This window comes from Barbus barbus, assembly GCF_936440315.1.
Source record: "Barbus barbus genome assembly, chromosome: 11".
Lineage (NCBI taxonomy): Eukaryota > Metazoa > Chordata > Actinopteri > Cypriniformes > Cyprinidae > Barbus > Barbus barbus.
Genome location: NC_136739.1, coordinates 13,586,338 through 13,612,471, shown reverse-complemented (window position 1 = coordinate 13,612,471; position 26,134 = coordinate 13,586,338). Strand labels below are relative to the sequence as shown.

The 26,134-nt window shown below is 37.0% G+C and overlaps 2 protein-coding genes across 3 annotated transcripts; one reads left to right on the top strand and one right to left on the bottom strand.

The window, feature by feature from the left end:
* The first annotated feature begins 2,721 nt into the window (after positions 1 to 2,721).
* Positions 2,722 to 9,746, top strand: LOC306876801 (adrenodoxin-like). Of its 2 annotated transcripts, XR_013784854.1 has the most exons (5): positions 2,722 to 2,994; positions 5,882 to 6,006; positions 6,234 to 6,363; positions 9,223 to 9,407; positions 9,531 to 9,639. XR_013784854.1 is itself a non-coding variant. In XM_079428211.1 (4 exons), the coding sequence occupies exons 1-4, from the start codon at positions 2,855 to 2,857 to the stop codon at positions 9,350 to 9,352; spliced, it is 525 nt and encodes a 174-aa protein (XP_079284337.1). In that variant the 5' UTR covers positions 2,727 to 2,854; the 3' UTR covers positions 9,353 to 9,746. The 2 variants fall into 2 exon arrangements, 1 of the variants encoding a protein (XP_079284337.1); XM_079428211.1 differs by having other exon boundaries at positions 2,727 to 2,994; positions 9,223 to 9,746.
* Positions 9,640 to 18,220, bottom strand: LOC306876800 (rho GTPase-activating protein 20-like). Its single transcript, XM_079428210.1, has 15 exons — positions 17,894 to 18,220; positions 16,532 to 16,611; positions 15,791 to 15,958; positions 15,018 to 15,167; positions 14,874 to 14,915; positions 14,706 to 14,790; positions 14,542 to 14,619; positions 14,365 to 14,431; positions 14,108 to 14,260; positions 13,705 to 13,886; positions 13,264 to 13,428; positions 12,754 to 12,884; positions 12,362 to 12,542; positions 12,075 to 12,186; positions 9,640 to 11,600 (listed from the first exon to the last, which is right to left on the bottom strand). Exons 1-15 carry the CDS (start codon positions 17,966 to 17,968, stop codon positions 10,489 to 10,491), a joined length of 2,781 nt encoding a protein of 926 aa, XP_079284336.1. The 5' UTR covers positions 17,969 to 18,220; the 3' UTR covers positions 9,640 to 10,488.
* Between the last annotated feature and the right edge of the window lie 7,914 nt (positions 18,221 to 26,134).

The window sequence follows — 26,134 nt, the reverse complement described above, 5'->3', positions numbered from 1 at the left end:
CCTTATTCGCCGCCCTTCACCAGGCTCCCGACGGGAGTGGGTGTGTGAGAGAGAGGAGGGGCGCTGAAACAGCCAGGGCTGGCGGCGTGTGATGAGGCGCACCTGACGTGAATGGAGCCTCATCACCGCCGCCGTTTAAACTCCGAGCGCGCCTCTCCTCGGGAGACCGGTCTCTTCCCCGTGCATGCACGCTGGTGTCCTCGTGGGTCCAGGAAAGGGAGCGTAGAGGGAACTACCTGCCGCCGCCAGAGACGCGAGCGGCCGGACCCGCAGTCCGGCCGACACTGCACCCGCGATACGGCCGTCGGGCAAGGACGCCGGGCCGTGGAATCCCGTCGAGCACCCGGGGATGAAGGAGTTGGACGAAGCCGCCACAGAAGCCGCCGTCACCCGCGCCCCGGGACCTCCAGACGGGAGCGCGTGCGGCCGCCGGACTCCGCCCCTTACCTGGACCCTTCCCTCCTGAACACTGCCCTCCTTCACGAGCCCCGCAGCACAACGAGGACACCAGATCCCTGTTTATTTTGGACACTTTTCCCCCTTTGGACACTTTATTTTAAATATTGTTTAATAAAAACCTCTCCGAGGCTTGACGCCACGCCCACTGTGTCTGTCGTTGGCTCCTCCCGCCACAATATATATTAAAGTTTTTTTAAGGACATGTAAGGTTAATAATACATAATTACTTTTAATTAAAGGAAAATGCTATTTTTTTCAGTAACACACATAATCAGTTAAAATCAGGTAAAATGTACATTTGGTGTCAATGTATCCATTTTTATGGAATTTCCCAGTTCCTATCAAAATGTGATATTACTGTTAAATTCTACTGGGTTTTTTTTTCTGTAAAAATACATTTATTTTTTATAGTGTAGGGCAGTGGTGCCCACAACCTTGTTCCTGGAGATCTACCTTCCTGCAGAGTTCAGCTCCAACTCTGATCCAAATATTTTTGTGATTTACAATTAAAATATCTGTTCAGTCAAAAAAATTATCCATAATGCATATTTTTGAGTATATTGCACATTTCAATCTCGATGATACTAAAATAACACCGCTTTGTAAACTGTTATAGTGCATTAGTCTATGATTGGATTACCTCATCGGATTGCTTCATGAGTACATTGCTTATTGCTGGATGTCAGATGAGAAATCTGAGTGGGATGCATGGGAAAGCCTCAATCTCAAAAAGTTAATCTCATGAAAAATGCATTTAGAATGATAAATACACATTCAATATGCAATTAACGAGGAAACATATCTTAATTTCTAATTCATTACTTTGACAGTGAAGGGAATTAATTGCTATGAAACATGCAGAACAAACAGCTTTAGAGAATTTCTTGTCATTCAGAAGATAATAGAACACTGGTTATGAGACAGTTAAATGAATTAAACATACTCATTCATATGCCCCTTTGAATAAAACTGCACACACATCTGTGGTGTCTGAACTAAGTCACTTCATTTAATGTACATTGAGTAGATAATATTTAATAGCAGAAATATCTCTAAAATTATATTTCAAACATGTTAGAATGTTTAGAGAGCTTTCCGTATCGTGTTCTTTTTGGTATCCAGCTGTGATATTTCTAAAAAAATAACGGTGATCTTTTTGTCAGTCACAGCTCTTCATGTTTCCAACTTAGCACCTAAAGTAATGAAGACAATTACAAGCAACCAGTCAACAAGGCCAATGACAACACTGGTGTGGTTAAAGTTGTGTGGCTTTCTGGAGTTGTTCTCTGTTATTTGTTGTTGTCCAGTTATGTTAGCATTTTAATTCTGTGAAAACACGTCAAACAAAACATCAGTGATATACAGACTGGCTTTTAAATAATTAAAAAAATATTTATTCAAATGTAGACTTAATACTCTAGATTAGCCTACTTAATTATTGATCATTGGGTGATTTTACCATTGTGTAGAGCAATTTTCATATGGTTGGGTTAGTAAATGATTTTTGTGGGCAGTGAAAGCTTCTTTAATTTATTACATTTAGTCATTTAGCAGACGCTTTTATCCAAAGTGATTTTCAAATGAGGACAACAGAAGCAACCAAACCAACAAAAGAGTTATGCAAGTTATGTAAGTGCTGTGAGAAGTCCTGGTAGTCTAACGCAGTACATGTAACAAGGTTTTTTAATTATAAAGTTAGAGGGTCCATTTGTTTTAAAAAGAAAACAACGAATTCTGTATGAGTTGTGAGCTTGTTTCCTCACGGGGGCCTCAATTTAGTCCCCATGAGTCGGTGTGTATTCAGGTGTCCCTGAAAAATACACACACACATTGGCCAAAACTTTTATTGTTTTGCATTTCATAATTATTTTACTGTGAAAGATGACTAGTCAAGTCAAATGTATTTGTATTGCTATTTTCACAATACGCATTGTTTCAAAGCTTAAAAGACTTACTGTTATGACAATTACGAGATTTAAAGATTTTTAAATGTTGGTCATTGTTCAATTAAGATATTTAAATATTGGTCTGTTTTGTTCTTTACTGAGAAATAATGTCATATTTGCAAATACAGATCAAAGTAATTGTATTAATAAGCAGGCTCCCACTGTTAGTAACATGTACTGTCGCAGTCTCATATAAAGAAAATATGCAAGCACAGAGAGAGACTGGTATAACTGTATGTAATGTAAAACAAAATATGAAAAAAAAAAACACAATAATCCCAAATCGCTGTTAAAACCCGCAGGACGAATTATTTCCGGGTTGGCCTACAAATTGACGTCACGACTGAACAGCGGTATTTCCGCCAGCTATAAAGAGTCGAAAGTTTAACTCCAATACACATGCAACGGTGGTAGTTAGTTCTTTAGCAGTCTATCAACAAAACATCACAATGTCTGCATGTGCATTGAGAGTGTTTCTCCAGCGAGCGGCTGTGATGCGTAAAGCGGCGCTGCAGACATTCAGTCAAACCAGAGCGTTTCCTCAGTGCGTGACACACAGCAGAGGAATAAACACAGCTCATTCACTAAGGTAAGAAACTCTCTTTTTAATAGTATTGAGTCGTTAACACTTATCCATATCAGCAATTTTGTCAGCAGTGATGTGGTGATGATGTAATGTCCCCAAAAGTGTGGCTTACATAAAATACGTAACGTCAATAGGTTACCATAGTTAGATAACAAAATGACAAAACGAATAGATTTTTTTTTGTTGTTTTAAGCGCTTCTGTCAAAACATGGTTTCCTTCACATGATAAAACAATAGACATAATGTTGAAAATGCAATGGTTGTCAAATGTTAGCGGGTCATGTTCATAATTTATGTGATGAACTACAATTGTGGTAGTCTTTAAGGACATATTTGTGAACGTGAGGAGAACTGATTTCATACATTGAGATCTGTTGGGTCAAAGTCATTAAAATCACGGTTCAGATAAATTCTAAATGATCGAATCTGCTAGCATAATCTAGCATTGACACATGGTTTGATATTTTGTGTGCCTTAAGTGTACAACTGTTTTTTGGGCTTACTGTACTTTCAGTTGTGCTATAGGTTGAATATGTTGGTTAGCTGTGTTGTTGTAGGTTTCTTTTTGTGGGTCAAGGCTATTGGGTTACAAATATATTTTGTGTGTGTGTGTGTGTGTGTGTGTGTGTGTGTGTATTGTGTAATAATGTGTTCCTCATTATTTTATGTTATCTGTCTTCATCTAATTTTTTATCTTTGGATCTATGCCTGGTGACTAAGAATGTGACTATTGTTATGGTTGATACATTGATAACTGAAGCTTCCTCAAGGTTATTTTATACGCACACACACCAAACCTCTGCAGTACTTGATCTGAATGGCTAAATTTGACATTGAGTTGTCAAATATTTCCCAATCTTGACCGTTGTTCAGGGCATTGCTATACACAGTCATGGCCAAAAATATCGACATCCTTGGTAAAGAAGGCTGTGAAAATTAATCTGCATTGTTAATCCTTTTGCTCTTTTATTTAAAAAATTCACATCTAACCTTTCATTGGATAATAAGAATTTAAAATGGGGGGGAAATGTCATTATGAAATAAATGATTTTCTCAAATACATGTTGGACACAATTATTGGCACCCCTAGAAATGATTATGAGTAAAATATCTCCGAAGTATATTCCCATTCATATTCACAATTTTGAGCACTCCAGGGTGATTATGAAAATGAAATTATCCAGCCATGGCTTCCTGTTTCACAGAAATATAAATAGGAGGGAAAACAAAGCCCAAATTACCTTAATTATCCATCACAATGAGAAAACCCAAAGAATATATTTCTGATGTGCAGCAAAAGATAATTTAGCTTCACAAATTAGTGAAGTGACTTTAAGAAAAGACATAGAGCAGTGAAAATTCCCATTTCCACCATCATGGCAATAATTAAGAATTTCCAATCAACAGAAAATGTTGCGAAACTGCCTGGAAGAGGACGTTTGTCTGTGTCGTCCTAATGCACGGTGAGAAGGAGAGTTTGAGTGGCTAAAGACTCTCCAAGGACCACAGCTGGAGAATTGCGGAAAATAGTCTCGGGGTCAGAAACCTTAAAAAATTAAATTAAAAAAATTAAAATTGTCAAACAAAAGCAAGCTTCTGCTATGGCCATTCCTGTCCTCTGACCTGAACCCTGTAGAAAATAAGTGGGGCGAACTGAAGAGAAGCAGCACCAATATGGAGCTGGCAATCTGAAGGATCTGGAGTGATTCTGGATGAAGGAATGGTCTCTGATCTCTTGTCAGGTGTTCTCTAACCTCATCAGGTATTAAAGGAGAAAATTTAGAGCTGTTAAACTGGAAAATGGAGTTTTCAAAAAGTATTGAATAAAAGGCTGCCGTTAATTGTGGCCAATGTGAATTAGAGTGTATTTGTGTATTCATAATGATATTTTCCCCCATTTTAAATTCTTATTATCCAATGAAAGGTTCGATTTGTTAACTTTTAAAATAAAAGATGAAAAGGATTAACAGTGCAGATTAATTTTCACAGCCTCCTTTGATCATATTTACCAAGAGTGCCAATATTTTTGGCCATGACTGTACCTGACTGCTGACATACTATTACTAACATACCTACACTATTGTTCAAAAGTTAGGGATTAGAAAGCAACTGTATTCAAAGTTGATAATGGAATATAATAATGTAAAATAGTAATTTTAAGTTAAGTTGTAATATATCAAGTATTACTGTTGAGTATAGTTTCACTTCTTTCAGAAAATCTGACCAGTACTTGCATGTCTAGTGGGTCTCTCTCTCATTGCATGCAAATGCAATTTAGTTTTTTTGTTTTTGTTGCGTTTTTTTATCTCAAATGTTTGCTGATTGTATTAAAATGACCTCAAAGGACTTCTGTATTACTCCAAAATGTAGTACTGTATATGGGCAAAATAAGCAAACCTTTTTCAAAATATCATCTTTTGCCTACTGGAGACCACTGCACCTAAAGCTCCTCCATGCTCTCTCCATGTTTAAGCTTCCATGAATAAATCGTCTTTTCTCAGGAGGGTTTTACTAGAGCTTAGGTGAATTCATGCTCAGGATATCGTTGTAGTTGTGTATTGAACTGTAGATTACTACTCATTATTCCATTCAGCACAGAAGCTAGCTGTTGTTTAAAATTTCCTGAAAATAAAAAACCGAGTTATGTCAGGGAAAGTCTGAATGAAATGGGATAAAACTATGAAACTATCGTTTTTCAGGGATCTACATTTCAAGGGAAATCCCTTGGCTTGTTAAAATCAATGGCCTGATTAACAACAACAAGAGGTTTAGCCAAAGTTTTCAGCAAAAGGTGCTTAAGGATACAACAAATCATTGTTCTAGGTTTTTCATATAGCGATGATGTTGATGCAAGCTTTGTAATTTAAGTCTTTAAAATGTCTCTGTGCAGTGCCGAGGAGAAGGTGACGGTTCACTTTTTGAATCGAGATGGAAAAAGGATTACGGTGAAAGATTTAACTGGAGAATCACTACTCGATGTTGTTGTTAACCATGATCTAGATATTGATGGATTTGGTAAGTTATTTAAAAATATTGTACATGGTGTAAAAATGCAAGTTTTATTTGTTCAGACAACTATACATTTTTTTTCCTTTACACACTATAAAAAGTAAAAACATGCAGTATATGTAATCCAAAGGTAAAACGAGGTGAACAGCTAGAGAAATATTTGAATGCTTGTCATGGCATTACTAGCTTGCAGGCTAATATTTTTGTGCATCTGTTTTGGGTTGTTGAACTAGGTGCATGTGAGGGAACTTTGGCCTGCTCTACGTGCCACCTTATTTTCGAGGAGGCCGTTTATAAGAAGCTTGGAGCTGTTTCTGACGAGGAAATGGACATGCTGGACCTGGCTTATGGGCTTACAGACACGTGAGTGAACCAAATCACTCAACAATAGGAGATCATTTTAAAATTGTCTTCAGAAGCCATGCAATAGCTGTTGATGTTTTTTTGTTTAAACATGAAGAAAGTGTCTTTTTTGATGTTTAAATACACATTTCTGTTCTATGTATGCAGAGACAACAATTGACCGTTCGCAAAACCCGTCCAACCTTAGTTACTGTTGCCATGACCGAAAAATAATGCCGCTCTCACACTACAAACACGTTCTCACACAGTGAAACATACATCACAGAGCAAAGAGAAAACTGACAAAACACCGACAGAGAAGACCGAGCAGGTTACTATGAAACAAGGTCCCAGGAACCTCCACTTTTAAATTGTAATTTTTAAAGAAATTCAAACAATAAATATCGTTTTGTGGCTCTCCAATGTGTCGTGACAGATCGCTGTATTGTCTCAGTTCAAACACATGAACTGATCATCTTTTCATATTTACTTAAAGCACGAAATAAATAGGGCTGTGTATTGGCAAGAATCTGGCGATACGATGCGTATCACGATACAGGGGTTGTGATACGATATATTGCGATACTGTAAGCAAGGCGATATATTGGGATATTTCTTATTTTAGGAATAGGATATATATTTTTTTAGGAAAGCTGTCATTAAGAACACACCACCATATGCAAACCTTAGCAAAAAATAAATGAATAAAAATAGTTTAACCAGAACACACTGCAGAACACACTGGGATCTGCGTTTGCGATAATCAGTCCCTATAACATTCAACATTGAACCACTTTTTGTGCAGCACGAGTAAAGGGGGAAATATTCAAGTGCTTGCATGATTACTTAGTTAAATGTATAAAATGTATTTTATAAAAATGTATATTTATAGACTCTAATTTAAAGGTTCACAGTTTAAGTTTACAATTGTGACATGCAATGTCATAACATTTGATCTGAACAAAAAATGACATCTGCTTAATATCAGTGAAAAATGAAGTGCTTGCAGGATTCCTAAAGAAAACAAAACCATTGTAAAACAATCAAATAAATACAGATGTTAAACATTCTCAGAACTTTTTAACTTGGATTTCACAGGTTTTTCAGTTTGTATTTATGTTCCGCGTGGAATCATCCCAACTGCAAAAAACGCCCCGAATTACGAGAAAAAGCTGCAGCTGCACGGCGACTATACCGCCCGCCGCGCAAAGACTCTTCAACACGGGACGCGGCAAGCGGCAGAACCGAGGTTACGCTCGCGTCACGGTCCCGGGGCAGACATTACCACTAAACCCCAAATGGTGCCACACTTCAGCTTTGTACATCGAAACGAGAACTGGAACAATTCTTTCATCCTCCATTACTGGCAGCGAACTATATTAACACTAACGTTAGTGGAGTGCCCTGATGCTAGTATTTCCTGTCACTGTTTAAGTTCAGAGATGAAGACTAGTGGTCGGGATATGAACTCAAAATTGAACAACTGCCATGAATCTTGTATGATTTTTATTTATTTTTTTTAATATCGATATTCCGTTTTGGAGAATCGATACTGTATCGCCAAACAAAATATCGCGATACGTGTATCGATATTTTCTTATACCCCTAGAAATAAACATCAGAAACCGTTTTATTTCAACAGCGGAACAAGTTTACGTTACGAGTTTAAGTTTACGTCCACCGAAGTTAAGCTACTCTCCTGTCTTATTTGCTGCGGCTACTGGGCATGCGCATTTACATGTTTTCCGAGCTGACAATATAACGTGAAACCTATGAAAATGGTTTTAAAAAAGCACATAGCGCCATAGTTTCATCACTTTAGAGTATCGCAGTGACCGTCTTTTTGCAGTAAAGGACCGGTCATAGTTTAATGAGTGGGAAGATGGCATGAAGCGATGCAAGGGTTAGCTGCATTGAAAACAGATGAGCGCATATGTGCATACAGCTCCCGATCGGGGTGAAATTCACAGCATTTTGTCCACAGAATGATAAGGGAACACGTTTTAACATATTTTATTATTTAACACCTTCGCTAATTATTTAACACATTTACCTTAGCTTATTACTGTTGCCGTGGCAACCAGCAACAGCACAGCTTAACCCTCTGCACATATTTATATTGAGAGTTTCAATTCAGTCGATCTTTTTTGACCCCGTTTTAACATGTATTTCTATTGGAGACCTGTCCAAAGACTATAGAATACCTTCGACGGCACATAATCTCTGCGTTCTGATTTGTCAGATCGCCTGTCAATCAAGCTCTTTGCGAACGGTCAATTAGTAAGCCATTCATAGTTTGATTCCCCGGTAAATGTAAACCCTGTAGCTCACTAGCATCCTGACCAGCCCATAACTGTAACATTGGCCGAGGCAGAATTATCTGTTTGTGTTTGAAACCCACTTCCATATGGATTCAACACTTGCCATAGAATTACTGACTTCACCTTAAAGGGATAGTTCATCCAAAAATGAAAATTCTGTCATTAATTACTCGCCCTCAAGTAGTTCCAATCCCCCAAGTCTTTCATTCATCCTCGGAACACGGCTGATGATATTTAAATTAAAATCTGAGAGGTTTCTGTCCCTCCATTGACTTTAACTTTGAAGGCCCAGAAAGGTAGCGAAAGCATCATAGAAGTAGTCCATGTTACTCCAGTGGTTCAACTGTAATAAACAAAAGTCTTAGGGGTTTGGAACAACTTGAGGGTAAATAACTAATGACAGAATTTTCATTTTTGGGTGAACTATCCCTTTAAAAGGCGCATGTACATTACAACGTGCACGTCTTTTTCATTTTCTGTTTTAGCAGTTCATGATTTGGCTTGATATGAATATTCATGGAAAATCTTCTCATTTCTGTTTTGCATGTACATCTTTCAGATCTCGTCTGGGCTGTCAGGTGTGTTTGAGGAAGGATCTGGATGGGATGATTCTGCGTGTGCCAGAGGTGATATCTGATGCTCGAGTTGACAGTGAAAAAGAGTCCTCCACAGCCCCACCCAAAGTATAATCTATAAAATAAAGCCCAGCTGTAAAACTCTGCATTATAGAGATATCTTTAACCGGTATTTTAATATGCACTATTTTAATAGAACATTTAAATGATAACATTTATCGTTTAATATTATTTACATGCTGCCGTAAGTAGTTTTTATAATTTTGGTGATTGTATTTTTTTAATTGTGCAGATTCTACAATTCTTTGTTACAATGAGAGGTGGGAGCATCTTGTTATACATTTTGAATGCAGAAATAACTGTAACTGATTTATTGCAATAAATATGATGTTCAACTTTTTAAGTTGCTTCATTTGTTTATTTTTTGTATTTGAAAGCTGGAACATCATCCTCAAGCATGTACATATGATTTATTAAAGTTATATTGATGTGTTAAAAATGTTGACATGAGCACAGTGGGAATGTGATTTATTCAGCCAAAATATGTTTTCAAGAATGAACACGTGATAAAATAAACTAGGGCACACACAAGTGGGATTACTAGTTTTAATAAGATTTCTGGTTCAAAACATGATGAAAATTCAAATTAAATACTGTAGAAGTGTATTAAAATGCATTTTTTAAAGTGCAATAAAACATAAATTTTTTTCTGTCAAACAGTTTTGTATATATTTACAAAAAGGTTTGGCTTCATTTAAAAAAAAAAAAGAAAAAAGGCATTTACAATGCACACAAATCATCTTAAAATGAAATCTGCTTGGACTTCAAAATGGTGGCATTTAACTTACAGAATCAAAATATGAATTAAGTTTTAGGATCAACAAACAAAAATGGGTAATATATCCCTACTGTATGTAATCATGAAAAGGAGATTTGGGGAATGTGAGAGTATGTGAAGTGTGTGTGCTGTTTTTAAATGCTTCAGTTTGACTTGCATAAGCAGAAACGCATTGAAAACTGAATTGTAAATACAATAAAATTTCATGCATATTTTTGTAATACTCATGCATATTTACAAAAAGGCATTACCAAGCTCAAACTGCAAGTATTAATAAAATAACTATTCCTAAAAAAATGTATCATACTGTAATATGGAGCATGTAATTGTTAATTATAAGAAACTGCAGATTACTGTCATAAATGAAGTCCCAGTGTTTATGTGCAGTTTTTGAAATGACTTCCCATTGCCTTCACACAATCCACTGGCTGCTACTGCAACAGCTGAGCCTTTGGCCTCTGCCAATAGTCTGCTTCTCTCTGAGAGGAGAAGCATCCATAAAGTAGTCCCTGACTATTTTTCCAGAAGAGGGGTGCAAATCAAGTGCTTTAAACCTCAACTGCTGCCCTGAGAGTTTGACAGACTTCAAACCTGCATTCTGTCCCCTGACTTTGTGTTCCGTCAACTTGCAGCTCTGTCCATAAAACACACTCTGTGATAGCTTGACCTCTTTTTCAGTCCTGAGTCTGATGGTCTGAGGGTCAGGGGAAACCTTGAGGTCCCCTAAAGAGCTGTGTGTGGGGCTCCCAGGCCCCTTGTAGAAAAAGCCTTTTCCTTTATGTAAAGGCGTTTGAGTGGGAGTCCGTGAGAATTGTTTTCTGTTGAGCCTTTGTAAGGTCTGCTGATCAGGAGGATGATTTTTGGGCACTTTAGGCTGTAAACCCCCTTCAATATCAGTGACGTTCCTCTGATGATTTGGTGGAGAGGATTTCTCAATGGGCAAGCTGTTTGAGTGTTGGTAATCTGTGCCATTTTGAGCAAGCAAATCAGATTGTCCCTTGGCTGGAGAGTCCTGAGGAGAATGAAGGGTCTTACAGTTGGACAGAGAAAATGGACTGTTTGTTGAACTCACAGATGAGCGTGTTGGTGAAGTTACTGGCGATGATACTTTGGAGGTTGGTAGAGTTTGTTTTTCTCTCATAAAATTCAGTTGTTGAAAACTTTGTTCCAAAAACACATTATCATTGACCTCATCAGGTCTCTTAAACTCGTCATATTTTCCACTTTCTAGGGTTACTTCCTGCTCATGAGAAGTCAAAGCAATGGTGGACATAGAGTGCCTGTGTAATTTAAATGATCGGAGCTGACGCACCGCGGGTGTACAATTTCTGATTTGTGCCAATGTGCTGGAAGACGGCAGGTCGTTTTCTGGACAATCGAGGTCACAATCACTCAGTGACATGAGTGAGTCCATACTACGACTGTCTTTAACAGGACAAGCCATAGAAATGTCCTCGGTGTCAGTATTCACCTCATTCTTTAGACTTTCATAACCTGAATCTGACATCTGCTGCAGGGACCCAACTAGAGGCAGGAAGAAAAAAGAAATATATAGACTGTAAATCATTGAAAACATAGTGAAAGAAATTGTGTGAAAATGTGCCATTGTTACTTTATGAAGTTACATACTGTTAAACTAATCTGAGGTCTTCAGGTCCTTTTAGGAAAAGACAGTGTTGTTATTGTATAAAATAGTATTAAAATAATTTTTGTAAATTGAAAAATTAATATTCTAAATTTTGCCTTGGCAGCTAACTGAAATGAAAAAAAGTGTAAACTGAAGTACTAAAATTACTAAAAGTAGAATAACAATAAATTAATAAATGAATAACATTTACAAGGGTGATTTTTTTTCCAAGTTGATTGTCATATTTATTTATAGTCGAGCGGTTTAATTAGATAAAGCACATTGTTCAGTCTGACAAAATATTATACAGTGTTGTTTTGTATTGGTGTTTACAATATGTGGTAGTGAATTATGTTTGTATTTATAGTAACCTGATCTGCAGTTGCTTCTATTGTCTTCAGTCAAATCCTTTAAGAGGGTTATAATTTCATCCCCAAACAACGCACAGCAGTTGTCAATCAAGACACGCACAAGGACACACACCTGTGTACAGATTACATTGAAAATTGTCATTTAAATTTCCTTTCCTGTCTATTATATTTCCATACCTACTGGCATTTTCATGTTTTTTAGAGAGCAATAACTATAATTACTTCATCTGATACTCATGCACTCAGCATAATAATCTGGTAATAATAAATTGTGCATGTGCACTTACCTTTTTGGCGTCTTTTTCATGAGATTGTAGTTTGCAATTCCACAGACAGCTAGGTGCTATACACACAGCCAGGTTATAAGAGGTCATCTGATTGTGTTCAGCATTGAGCTGTATGTGGTGCAGCATCGCTATCATGTGTCTCAGCAGCAGGAGATTTTCTTTAGGTAAAAGCTGAACAAGCCTGTGAATGTGGGCAGAATCAACTCATCCAAGTCATAACTGTCATCATGATTATATAACTCATAAAGCTAAAGGAAATTGGCTACTAAAGCTAAATCTGCTTAAGGTGTGCAGTAATATCACTGCCTTGATCCATCATTATCAAGGTTTTATCCTTCTTTACTAGCATTACAAAACCTGATAATCTAATCAGAGTGTTACTGGGATTTTACCTCTGAACTTCCTGTAGCAGTTTTCTCTCCGTCATTTGTCCATTTCTTTCACCATCCTGCTCCACTGCTTGGAGCCATTGCTCATAGAGATCCTCACATAATAGGCTGCCCGGTATATTGCGTAAGAATTCCTATCAATCAAAAACACAGATATGAGAACAGAGAGTCGTCATGATACAATCAATTTGTTTATTCTTGACTTACACTACCGTTCAATAGTTTAGGATCAAAGTTTTTATTTGTTGTTTTTTTATTCAGCAAGGATGCATTAAATTAAAAGTGTGACAGTAAAGACATTTATAATTTTACAAAAACAGAATGATTTATGAAGGGTTATAATGTGACAATGAAGACTGAAGTAATGGCTGCTGAAAATTCAGCTTTGGAATAAATTACATTTTAAAATATATTAAAATATAAAAGTGTTATTTCTCAATATTACTGTATTTTTAATCAAATAAATCAAGCTTTTTAAACATTACTGTGAAAATAATATCCATAAGTATCTACCTTGAACACTGAAGCGGTAACAAGTACAGGTTCTCCACTCAGTGGCTCTTCATAGTGACCAGAATCCAGTTTTTCCTTAAATTCTCGGCAGGCCTTCACTCCAGCAGAGCGCCGGAATATTCCTCGCGTCATGGCCCCCTCACTGCACAAACACTTCAGCATGTCCTTTAAAAAGCAAAAAACAGGTGGTTTTATTGTAATACTATTATTGTACATGGATGTTATCATATTTTTTTTTAAACATATTAGGTTTATTAAATCTTTTTCATAAAGGAATACAAATATTTGAGTGTTTTTCGACATTTAATAATGCTGAATATTATGCAAAAAAGTTATACAGCGTTTCAGTTTCCGTCAGTCTTTCTCATTGTGATAAAGTTTGATAAGTAATACCGTAGGGATTATCTTTATAATTGCCTAAAAATTGCCTTCAGTACATACCACAATGGGTGATGGCAGGGTATTGTCTTTTATCACATCACTGAGTGGCCGACCAAACAGAAGACCAGAAGCTGCTGTAATGGTTTGGCCAGGAGATTTGGATTGGACGGTCTGTTCAGTGCTGAAGCCTCGTTTAAAAGCCCAGCTAATAAGAGACATCCTCCTCCTCTTGCTTTTCTGTTCTGCTAGGAGAAATGTGTGTAAACGAGGCAAACAAGATTAAAAAGAGGCAACTTGTGTATGTGTGTTAGTTGTTGGGGTGGAGGGATTGGTGAAATTTGAGTGCCAGAAAAAATGGGTTGGGAAACAGGTTGTTCTCAAACCATATCGTTTCTATAAAGTATGTATTTGTAGAATATATGGCTTAATATTCAGACTTATTCCAAAAATAGGCATGTCTCACCTGTGAAGGTGCTGCTTATTTGACTGGGCCTCAGGAAGAACTGACAGTGAGCGTCAATTGGCAAAAGCATCATCTGGCTGTAGGACGATGTCACTGCCTCTTGCTGCAGCAGGCGAATGTGGCTCATCTTGATGCTGTAAGGAAACTCGTGACCTGTTGGAGCAAAAGTCCCTTTAAAAAAGCTACTGTGCAGGGAAAGTATCAAATACTAATACCACAGTACTTTGATAATGTGAGAATTACTGATAAGCTCTTACCAATTAAAGGGTATGGAGTTTCATCTTGTTTTGAACACACCCACAACTGGTAATCTTTTATTCCACCCTGTGAACAAAGACAAAAGCAATCAATCAGTTAAAAAAAAAAAAAGTAATAATATTCATTCATTCATTTATTATAGTTAGTTAGTTAGTGGTTGTGCAGTTTTAACATACCGAAAGACCAAACTGTTGCAGTGCTGTGCTAATGACGTCAGAGGTGCAGTCTGTGTTGCTGATAAAAAGAGTCTTTGCCTATAGAGATATAAGAAAATTCACATTCATCTACACATCAAAGCTACAGTACATCATTTTATAATCACAAAACTATCAGTTCTCACATAGGCACAGTTCCCAACATCCTTAGCAAATATCTTGAGTGGAATCATCTTTGGATCATCACTCTTTTTTTCATCTTGTATACAACTAATTGAAAAGAGGGAGAACAGAAATTTAGGTAAGAGGATTTATTTCTTTACTGTGTTTACTGTGACAGTAGAAGAACTAACCTTTCAATGAGAGACAGCCACCTGTCTTTCTCTTCTGAAGTGCTGTGCACACACACACACACAAAAATAAATAAATAAAAATAGAAGAAAATCAATGGGTCCGCTTAGATTGGCTATATATTGTAACTGTGTATGTGTGTGTACCTAAAAGTAGCCACACAGTTGTAAGTTGGCCAGCCCATGACGAAGCTCCTCTCTGAAGCAGTACTGGCCTCACACACCTCATCCACACAGTTGGCCGTCCACATCTCACTAACACGCACACACTTCTTCTGCTTCACCTGCATTACTGACCTGAAGAAAAAAAACATCTCAAATTATTCCAAGACCAAATGAATAGAACTATACCATCTTAGCACTTTAACTTTGCAGCTCTATACGCATTTGGCATCGTTATATTGGATACTTTTATTCAGCAAGGGCACATTAAATTAATTAAAAGTGACAACAAAGACATTTACGACATAATATTTATATTTCACATAAATGTTGAACATTTGAACTCTCTATGCATAGAAATATCCTGCAAAAACTCAGTTTGCACAAAAATATTAAGCAGCACAACTGTTGTCAGCACTGATAATAAGAAAGGTTTTTGAGCACCACACTAACACATTAGAAGGATTTCAAAGGATCATGTGACACTGAAGATTGCACTAATTGACTGCTGAAAATTCATCTTTGCCATCACAGGAATAAATTACTTTTTAAATATATTAAAATAGGAAACAGTTAGTTTGAAATGTAGTACTATTTCAACTGTATTAGTTTACTGATCCAATAAATGCAGCCTTGTTGAGCATATCAGACTTTTTTTCAAAAACATTAAAACATCTCTCCGACCCCAAATTTCTGAATGTTTGTGCATTTTATCATTTGGATGACTTTTATGTATTTTAATTCTCCTCAGTGCATACTTGGCCTTGGTGATGATGAGAAGATCATTGAAGAGGATGAGGACTCTCTCCTGGGTCTGCAGGCCTGTCTGCAGCACCACACTGCCTTGGCAAATGAGCATCCTGGTTGGGCTGAGCAGAGACTGGATCAGGGCAAAAATGTCCTGGCTAATCTGAGATGGCAAATCCCTGACACACACATGAGAGAAAAAGAGACAGTACTTGAGAGGACAACATTAGAAAACATATACAAAATACACAATTTCCCCTAGGCATCTTCCCTTAAATGTTTGCAACTTTGCATATGAAAACACGTCCAATCAGTCAGTCTGTAATTAATCAAAGCTTCTGACTTGAGCACTCTTTCACGTGCTCCATTGATAAATTAGCTCCAGTGTTACAGCTGAACATCAGGCAAAAGGTAGATTTCAGAAAGTACACATACTCTTCAGTCAGCCTGTCTGACAGCAGACAACTTTGTTTCTCTGTGTCACTCTTTCACGTGCTCAAACATGTGCAGATGCTGGTTGTGAGACCACACACAGGCTGGTTCTGCAGCATCTCTTCATTCTCTCCTTTCAGTGAAATGCAAATATATTCAAAAGCCTCTTGCATGCACTGGCTGTGACATTGTGCCAGAAGTGAGAAACAAAGTCTCCTTGAGACTGTAAAATAATCGAATGGCCACGCAGTCTGATATACAGTATATTTTTTTACAGAATGCATCATTATACACACAGTTTTAGTTTTCAAAAATCATACCTGGTGACAGGTTTTGACTTTGTAAGGGCTTTGCTGAGAATAACAGAAGGTGCCGACTGTCTGCGTTGAGAGAAAGACTTCTAGAGTAAAAATAACAGAGAATAATGTAAAATAATAAATGAGAATAAGAGATAATCAGCATCACATAAAAAAACACATATGATCACAGCAATGCTGATATTTGGTTTGACAGCACAATTATCATCTGTTGCCATTTGTTTATTTGTTCAGTTTTATATTGGAAGAAGTTCATTAAGCTTAATCAATTAATGTGTAGCACAATGTATATTTACACGTGTTGATGATATTGCGTTTGTTTTAAAACCTTTACTCTCCTCCTTATATATATATATATATATATATATATATATATATATATAAGTTATTTTCTAAATTGATTTATTTACTTTTACTGTTTTTCATTTTTATTATACATTTAAGATTATATATACAGTATGGTTATGGTTGATGATATTGCATTTGTTGTAAAACCTTTACTCTCCTCCTTTAAATAGGTTTTCAGGTTTTTTCTAGATTAACTAATTTACTTTTTATTGTTATTAATACTTCTATAAAAGTTATGGTTATTATTATTGTTATTCTTTTTAAAGTTGTATTTTTTATTTTTTTCATTTTGCCTTTATTTTGATAGCATCAGGAGAGACAGGAAGCACTGAGAGAGGAGAGCAGAGGAGAGCAGGACAGGTAAGGACTCAAACTTGGGTCACCAGAGGTACTGTTGCACAGTATATTGGACCGCTACCCACAAGGCTATGGCTTTGGTATTAAAAATATTTTAAATTATTATTGATATTATTATTTTATTCTATTATGATGATGATGATGATTTTGTTGCCAACTTAATTTATGAAGTTCAAAGTGTTGGCAGCATCAACACAGCAAAATCACAGTACCGCTGTGTTTATAAATGATTCAGTATTCTCTTATATTGATGCAGAGTTGTGCTGTCCTAATCTGAGCTATTTTTATGTGCCTTTTTCAACATTGCACTCATTTTATTACTCATTTTATTATTTTACACTTTCTACTCTAGATTATTTTATTTCACTAATCTCCTTTTGCTTTTATTTGAAATCTACTTTTTAATTATTTTACGGAATTTGTTTTATTAATCTTCATAATGGAGCTTTGAATGATGAAGCTATGGAAAATCATAGCTGTGCACCAGGCATGCTGTTTTTCTGTTGAATCTGGTCAAATTATGTGATGTTAACAAAACAAAACAGTGCCATTATGCTTAATGGAAGAAAAAGCATGGCATGTTATTGCTATGAAAATGGAATACTTAACATTGGCTACTTTTATTGGTATAGATTCTTATGTTTGTATTCTGTTACTTACGTTGGAGTAAAGGTATTCCCCACAACTTTTGGTTCGGCTTCTCTTCTGCCATCCTGCCTCATATAGTGGTCCCATGGTTAAAACCCAGGTAAAAAGACTGTGTAGGTGATTTAGAGGACTGATCAGATCAATGCTTCCATATCATCATCTGCCTCTGGGTAATCCTCATTTCGCTGCTCTGCTTCTTTTTTGTTTCAGTGTGGTAGAAATACAAAATCCAGGGGTGTGTTCAGTTATCCTGTCCTCCTTGCAAGCTCCACACTTTGATTGTCCACACTTTGAACAATGTGTTTGTCTTTCCTCTCTGAAAGATGTAAGATTATGTCTGTGTCTCTGAGCAGCAGGGGGAGGATTTAGGAGGCGGGGTCTCAGTACATAATGGGATATTGTCTGTGTGTATTCAACATATGGCTAGTTTTGACAGAGGAGAGAATGTTTATACCTTCTGAAACAACTTTCTTTGATTATATCTGTTTGTCTTTGGAAATAAGACATTTTGACAAATATTTCGAGAAGAATCTATTTAGTATTTAGCTATAATAATTCCTTAGGCCAGTTTATCCCCAGTTTGCCCCCTCCTTACTGGGATGAGTAAATGGTCAGACAAGCTTAAGCCTATTTTCTCACCAGATAGCCAGTTTGATTGACGGTTGCTCAAACTATAATCATACTTTCCTCACTGTACTCTATCAGATTGTCCATTTTGTATACTGATTTTGTCCAGCCACAGTTCATATAGCTGCATTTAGCAAGTCTGTCTGCACAAAAAGAAAAATAAACGTAAAATGTCAAAATTTTTAAAAGGACACAGATCTAATCTACAAAATTAGATTAATGAGCAGCATTAACATTAATGGGTTAAAGTCCTATTCTCTAGTATCATTGTTTTGAAAAGTTCCCTTCCTGTTGGTGCCAGTCATTCACATTTATCATCAAAACATTCTTTTGATATCAGCAGACATTCACATGTAACATATTTCAATAATTCCTAGAATGCATAAAGTAAATATGGAATCAGGCAGAAAGAACAAAGAAAAAGAGGGAGTTGTCAGGAATGAAAGATAAAGAAGAGATGGGAATGTAGAGAATTTCATATGCCTGTTATTAATTTCATATATCTGTTAGTATAATAAAAGGGTAGGTCTAGGTTAAAAGGTATTCCTACTTGTATGTGTCAGGTTGTACTGTGACTGTTTTGTTGCAATTTACCGCTATAACATTTCCTAACGTGCCGTATCAGTTTGAATGTGACTAAGCTGTCACAAATGTAAGTCAAGTACACAAAGAATGCAACATATTGTTATCTTCCAAAACTGGAGAGCACGTATCCAGTAACAGCTAATATAATATTGATGCAATATATATGTGCATATAATATTTATTGTGCTTGTTTACACACACATACATGTAAACAAGATGGGTTTGCATGCACTGTACTTATAAAATGTATAGCTTGAATGAGGTCAGAGGTTTTGTTTTTTGTTTTTTTGTGCTCTTTTACAGCCAGACATGATTGCCATAGGGCCTCTGCTCATTGACCTTTTTGTTGTGCAGAAAATATCACACGATGAACTCAACCTGGATCTTGAAACAGCCTAGTGGTGATGGGGGATGGAGCTGGGATCTTTTTTCTCAATCCCTAAAATACGTCTGTACATTCATGAAACACACACACACACACACACACACGTTTACTTAGCTATCTAAATGGGGACATCCCATAGGCGTAATGGTTTTTATACTGTACAAACTGTGTGTGCTATTGCCCTACACCTACCCTACACCTAAACTTAGCCCTCACAGGAGACTTTCTGCATTTTTACAATTTCAAAAAAACTTTGTTTAGTTTATTTTTAAACCCGTTTTACAAATGAGGACGTCCCCAAAGGGAGGTTTTTGGAGATTTTGTCAGGTTTACCTCACTTTTGGGTACAAAGTCGTAGGTACACACACACACACATGTTGGTTTTTGTGGTTTATGGGGACTCTCCATAGGCGCAATGGTTTTTATACTGAACAAACTGTGTGTGCTATTGCCCTACACCAACCCTACACCTAAACTTAGCCCTCACAGGAGACTTTGTACATGTTTAGATTTTCAAAAAAACACCATTTAGTATGTTTTTTAAGCCTTTTGAATTACGGGGACATAGGCAGTGTCCTCATAAACCACCTTCATATTGTAATACCTCTGTCATACCCATGTCATTATACAAATTTGTGTCCTCATAAACATGCACACACACACACACACACACACACACACACTTAACCATTTCCAATAGCTGATTGTGGGTTTTATCACTGATATGCAGGCTGTTATTGTGAATTTATACTATTTTACTTAATCTATGTTGAATTTTACAGCGTTGTAAAATAGAAGTTGAAAACTCCTAATAAATAGCAATTGTTAGAGGACAGATACACCAGTAATTTAGACAAAAGCACAAAAACCTTTTATCTTTCTTAATTTATAATAAAGTTTGAATTGTAATTTGTCAGTAATTTCGAGGTGATATGGCTCAATCTAAAATTAAAGTAAAAAAATCTACGAGTCTAACAATAACACAAATAGCGATAACAAAAATATTATTTTGACACGAAAAGGCGAACATCTCAGAAATCGCCTCTCAATTAAAAAAGGGAACTTCTGATTGGACTGTAATTAAATGAATATGTGGGCATCAAAACGTGTAAACTCAGAGTGAGGGTTTGAGCTTTTATTTTGAAATCGCACATTGCGTTCCCAGATGAATGTTATAATAAACCCAAACTCACAACAACATGCAGAGATGGAGTTTGAGACGCTCCACACATGTAAATGATAACACTGATTTCTGTAACAGAAATACTGTGAATGGAGTCACTGTGTGTCGCACTTAAGTTACTTAACCTACACGCATGTAAATAATTAAAGCGCATGCTGTATTATAATTGCATCACATAATTAGTTAATTAAATCATAGCGTTATTGAATTCTCAATTATGCTTAGTTATGATTTTTAAATTGGTTTAATATATCATGTAGCCTGGGAAAATAATGTCTAATAATGTGTTTTATGGATTGTCGTCCCTGAAATGCACCACTTCCGGTATTTTGCCGGTTAGTCGACGCGAGCAAAATTAAGTCGATGATTTTTAAAAATCGACTAGTCGACTAAAATCGCCAAGCACGACAGCCCTAGTTTGCAGTCCTATTAGTCTTTATTAACCTCTCCTGTGAAATGGGATTATTCAGATCGCTGTTGATGAAGATGATGATGGAGTCTTTTGTTTGTTTTAATATAGATGGACACCAGAATTGAGGAAGGAGTTGATGGTTTGGAGGTGGACAGCAGAATCATTGGCCTCATCTATACAGCACGGATGAACACAAAGAAAGGGTATTCAGCAACATACAGTTTGTCTTAAAAAGCAGTATATTTTTAAACATAAGACTCTAGAACGTTTTTTTTAATGAAACATTGTTCAATAAGTTAAAATTGAAATTGGAAAATAAAGGTTACTGTCAGCAGGCAATCTGGAGACAGGTGTAAATCTCAAAGGTTTAAGAGCCCACCGTCATCCGCAGCCGTCCACACAGGAGAATGCTGAAGGGGTACAGACACTTTCCACTTGTTTGACTCTGAACTGGTATGTAGTCTCATCTTTTCTTTAAGATCTGATTCCCTTAATATTCTCAGAACAAGATAAGAGCTCAGTAATGAAAGTGTATGTTTGTTTGTTTATGTAGTATGCATGTTAATGATGGTCTCTTATTTGACTGAAATTTCATCACTCATCAATATTAATTTATTTAGTTATTGACTAAAACTAACAATTGGAAGTTTGGGGTCAGTAAGACTTTTTTTTATTATTATTGTTAATGTCTCCTATGCACATCATAGAAAATGAATGAGCATAAGTAAACTTACAGACAATGATTTCTAAAGAAGATCAAAAGATAAACTTTGAGATGTGGCTATCTGATTGTTTGTATCTCTGTGCACAGGCTCTATGCTCTTTATCTATTGGAAGGAGGATATGTGGTGTAGGGTAACAGTGACTGAGCTCTTTCAGAAAGAGTGTTTCCAGAGTGTCAACCAACTGCCTTGCATCAGAAGTCTCCCGTCTGTGTGTCTACTTCCAGGACTTTGGCTTCTCCAAGGGCATTTCAATTCCAAGGTGAGAAATAAATATTGTATACATATGTAAACACTTAAAAGACCGAGATGCTCTCTTTATTTCTTAGTTGTGTGCATAATATTTTGCGTGCTCATGTATCTTAAGTAAATCTGCTCATTGCATCTGACTGCAAATTCCCTCATTCACTGTATGCATGTTTTCTCTTTGTGCATCTTCAGTGATGGAGGTTTAAGCATGTTGAATGAGTGTCTGCGGAGACCTGATGCTGCTACTCTGGCTGAAATGAATGGCTGGGCTCCTCTGGCTATCAAATGCACCCTTAAAGATATTATTCCTGCAGACTTGGTATAAGTTGTGGAGATGATTTACTCTGTATTTACTGTATTATTTTTGCAGCTGAGTGCACCAAAATAGATGTTCAAACTTCTGTATTTATTCATGAGAAATATTCAGGCATTTAGCTGCCATCTAGTGGTGCATAAAGAATTTGTTTCTGATCTAGTTTTGTATTTATAGATGTTATTAGAGAATATGAAGAATTTTAGCATCACTTGTTACTAGGCACAATCAATAACTGGCAAGACCTGTTTGTTTTTATCAGGTGAGAGGGTGGAGTTTAGAGGCAGCTGACGAGATGAGGAGCCTGCTGGGATCTGAGGCTGTGGACATGCAGGTGTTCGGTGAGGACGGAGACTCGCTGTTAGTGGATCTGAAGAAAACGCCAATGGTGTCTCTGCGGGAGCACCTGGTGTTCATGGAGCTGGCCAGGTATGTAATTGTCACATCTGGGGCTCCCAGTTCCATCCTTGCAGCATTTTTATTTATTTTTTTAAATCTTCATCTGTTTGGTTCTATCTGGGTTTCTTCTGTTTTTTTTCAGTACATTCAACAATTAAACCTATAACTTGAGAGCATTTTGAGATTAAATGGTAGAACATGATTTATAAAATAAGTAATAATAAAAATAAATGCCACAAATGGCCTAAAGTATGCTGGATAAAAAGTTTTGAGTAAACTAAGGGTGCTTTCAGACCTGTAGATCGTTTGCTTTTTTTCCGAAACAGGGATTAATTTGTTACATTGTTGCATTTTCTTCTTGGTTCGGTTCGCTTTCACACGGCAGCATTGCAAAGCGTACCAAAATGTGTTTATGCAAGTCACATGTGAGTAAAGCTGTCCTCTTATTGGTCAGAGTTCACTTGTTTACGTTCCTCTGCGTCATTCATCAAGATGGATTGACAAGTTTGCTCCGCGGGCTTATGCTTTATAGCTGTCCTGGCAAACAAAACGAATGTAGCTGTCATTCCTCTCTAATATATCTATCTATATATAATTATACTTTCACACACACACACACACACACACATACATATATATATATATATATATATATATAAATAAAATGCAGTTACAGCCAGCTGGAATCGAGGCTTCGTCAGGACAGCATTCTTGTAAGAGTAATTAATTACACAACATTTTAATATGAAGAGGTGCTCTTTGGTTTTCAACTGCAAAAACAAATACGCTCACTAACAAAATTAAAGTTTCTCACAAATTCTCACTTGCATTCACAATAATTTGTTACATTTATAGCGCTTTTCTGACTGCTAGACACAAAAGACACTGACTGCTGCTTTTTATGTAACATATTTTCCGTTATGAATTATGATACCGCTTGGTTCGTTGGTCCATTGGGTCGGATTGCTTTCTCACCACAAACGAACCGCTCCAGGGTTCGTTTGAAAGCGTCTCGGTACGCTTGTTTGGTCTGCTTCTGGTGCGCACCCAAGTGCGATTGCTGCTTTCTCACCTGCCCAAACGAACCGCACCAAGAGGGAAAACGAACTCTAGTGCGATTCAACCGAACTAAATGAGGCAGGTGTGAAAGCACCCTAAAACTGCCAGTATAGGACTTTAAAGTGCTTCTATTATATGGGTTATGAAAGGTTCATATTTTAGTTTTGGGAGTCCCCAACAACAGGTTGACATGCATGCAATGTAAAAAAAAACTTTCATTTTCTTATTATATGCATTTAATTTTACCTTATTTGCTCAACGACTCCCAAAGGATTCGCTCACAGATTAATTTTTCCAAAACCCTCCTTTGTGTGACACTAATTTGCTGTGATTGGTCGATTTCATTTTCATTTCTGCCTGATAAAGCAGAGTTTGTGAGCACAGTGCTGCTTTGTATAGCATTACCAGGGAAACCGCTATTTTTACCGCTCCAAAAGCAGCACCTAGTGGTAAATAGGGTTGTAACGGTATGAGATTTTCACTGTATGATAATCGTCTCAGAAAATATCACCGTTTCACGGTATATATTATACAATAATTCTTATCAGTAACAATAGACAATTTAATTTGTTTTAACAATTTAACTCTTAAAAGAATAAAAACAAGTTATTTGAGTGAACAAATCCTTTATTGCAACAAACTTGAAATTATTTTAATGAAAGTAAGCTTCCCTTCTGAGGAAAAAAACAAAAACCCATAAGCCTTATGTATATCTATATCACACTTTAACATTTAAATTAATGTTTTAAAATATCAAATGAAAATTTAACAACTTTTATTTTTGGCAAAGTGCTGCACAACAGAGGTATTCTAAGTTAAAACATGGAAACATGATATTCCTTAAAAATAATGTTTAAATTAATTATAAAGAATATTATTATTGTTGTCATAACTTTTAAGTGCTTTGTACAATGCTAATTTATTTCTGTCAGGACTTAGAGTTAAATTGAACTTTTATTTTGACGGGTTGTAGCAGACCTTTGAGTTTAGTGTATTTGACAATGGTTTTTCTCAAATAAAACCCATGTTCACGACTGCACCGGGATTCCCTCTGCATCACGGAAATTATACAGCCTTATAACTTGTTATAAATGCGACATACCTTTATCTGTACGGAGGGATGATGTCCGCGAATATGAGCGAACATGTTGGATGTATTGGCTGCTTTTGCAGCCACTTTGCGTCCACATTTTTAGCAAATTGGATTCGTCCTCAAGGACAACTCCACGTTCGTGTTTTTTTTTTTTTTTTTATATCCAAAGTATTCCCATACTGCAAATGTAAACTTTTCCGGCGGGGGATGGAGTAGAGCCCTGCATTTTTACGCCTTTAGGGCCGGGCTTCTGGACAATTTTCACGTCATAGTTCAGACGCGAGCCGGGCCTCGGGCCTGTTTTGGGTTTCTCCTTATTTTTATATTGTAGACATCCATCGATTTAGTGATGAAAAAAAATTGCCGCGCTGGTGGAAACAACTCATCACCAAACACCAATGACTTGTACATAAGGGTACTGTCATTTTAGACACATCCAAAACTGTTGCAACAGAGATGGAAATACATGAATTATGTTTCCATCTTTGTTGCCACAGTTTTGGAAGTGCCTTGTTCTGTTCTAAAGAAGGGGGTGTCCCAACACTTTTGTCCTTATAGTGCATGTAGTAATTGGTGTTTGGTGATGAGTTTTTGGCTCAAGGTCTGCATTTAAAGTCACACCAGAGGTGTTCAGCTGGGATCAGGACTTGGCTTTCTGCAGACCAGTCAAGTTCTATCCACAGCCATATCACCCTGCAGCCCAAGACTGGTTGCCCACTGAAGCTAAGCAGGGTTGAGCCTGGTCAGTACGGGGAGATGGGAGACCTCTTGGGAAAACTAGGTTGCTGTTGGAAGAGGTGTTAGTGAGGCCAGCAGGGGGTGCTCACCCTGTGGTCTGTGTGGGTCCTAACACCCCAGTATAGTGACGGGGACACTATACTGTAAAAAGCACCGTCTTTCGGATGAGATGTTAAACCGAGGTCCTGACTCTGTGGTCACTAAAAATCCCATGGCACTTCTCGTAAAGAGTAGGGGTGTAACTGGCCAAATTCCCTCCACTGGCCCTTATCAATCATGGCCTCCTAGTAATCCCCATACACTTGATTGGCTCTATCACTCTCTCCTCTCCACCTGTAGCTGGTGTGTGGTGAGCGCACTGGCGCCGTTGTACTGTGGCTGCCGTCACATCATCCAAGTGGATGCTGCACACTGGTGGTGGTTGAGGAGAGACCCCCACATGATTGTAAAGCGCTTTGGGTGTACGACAATACACAATAAATGCGCTA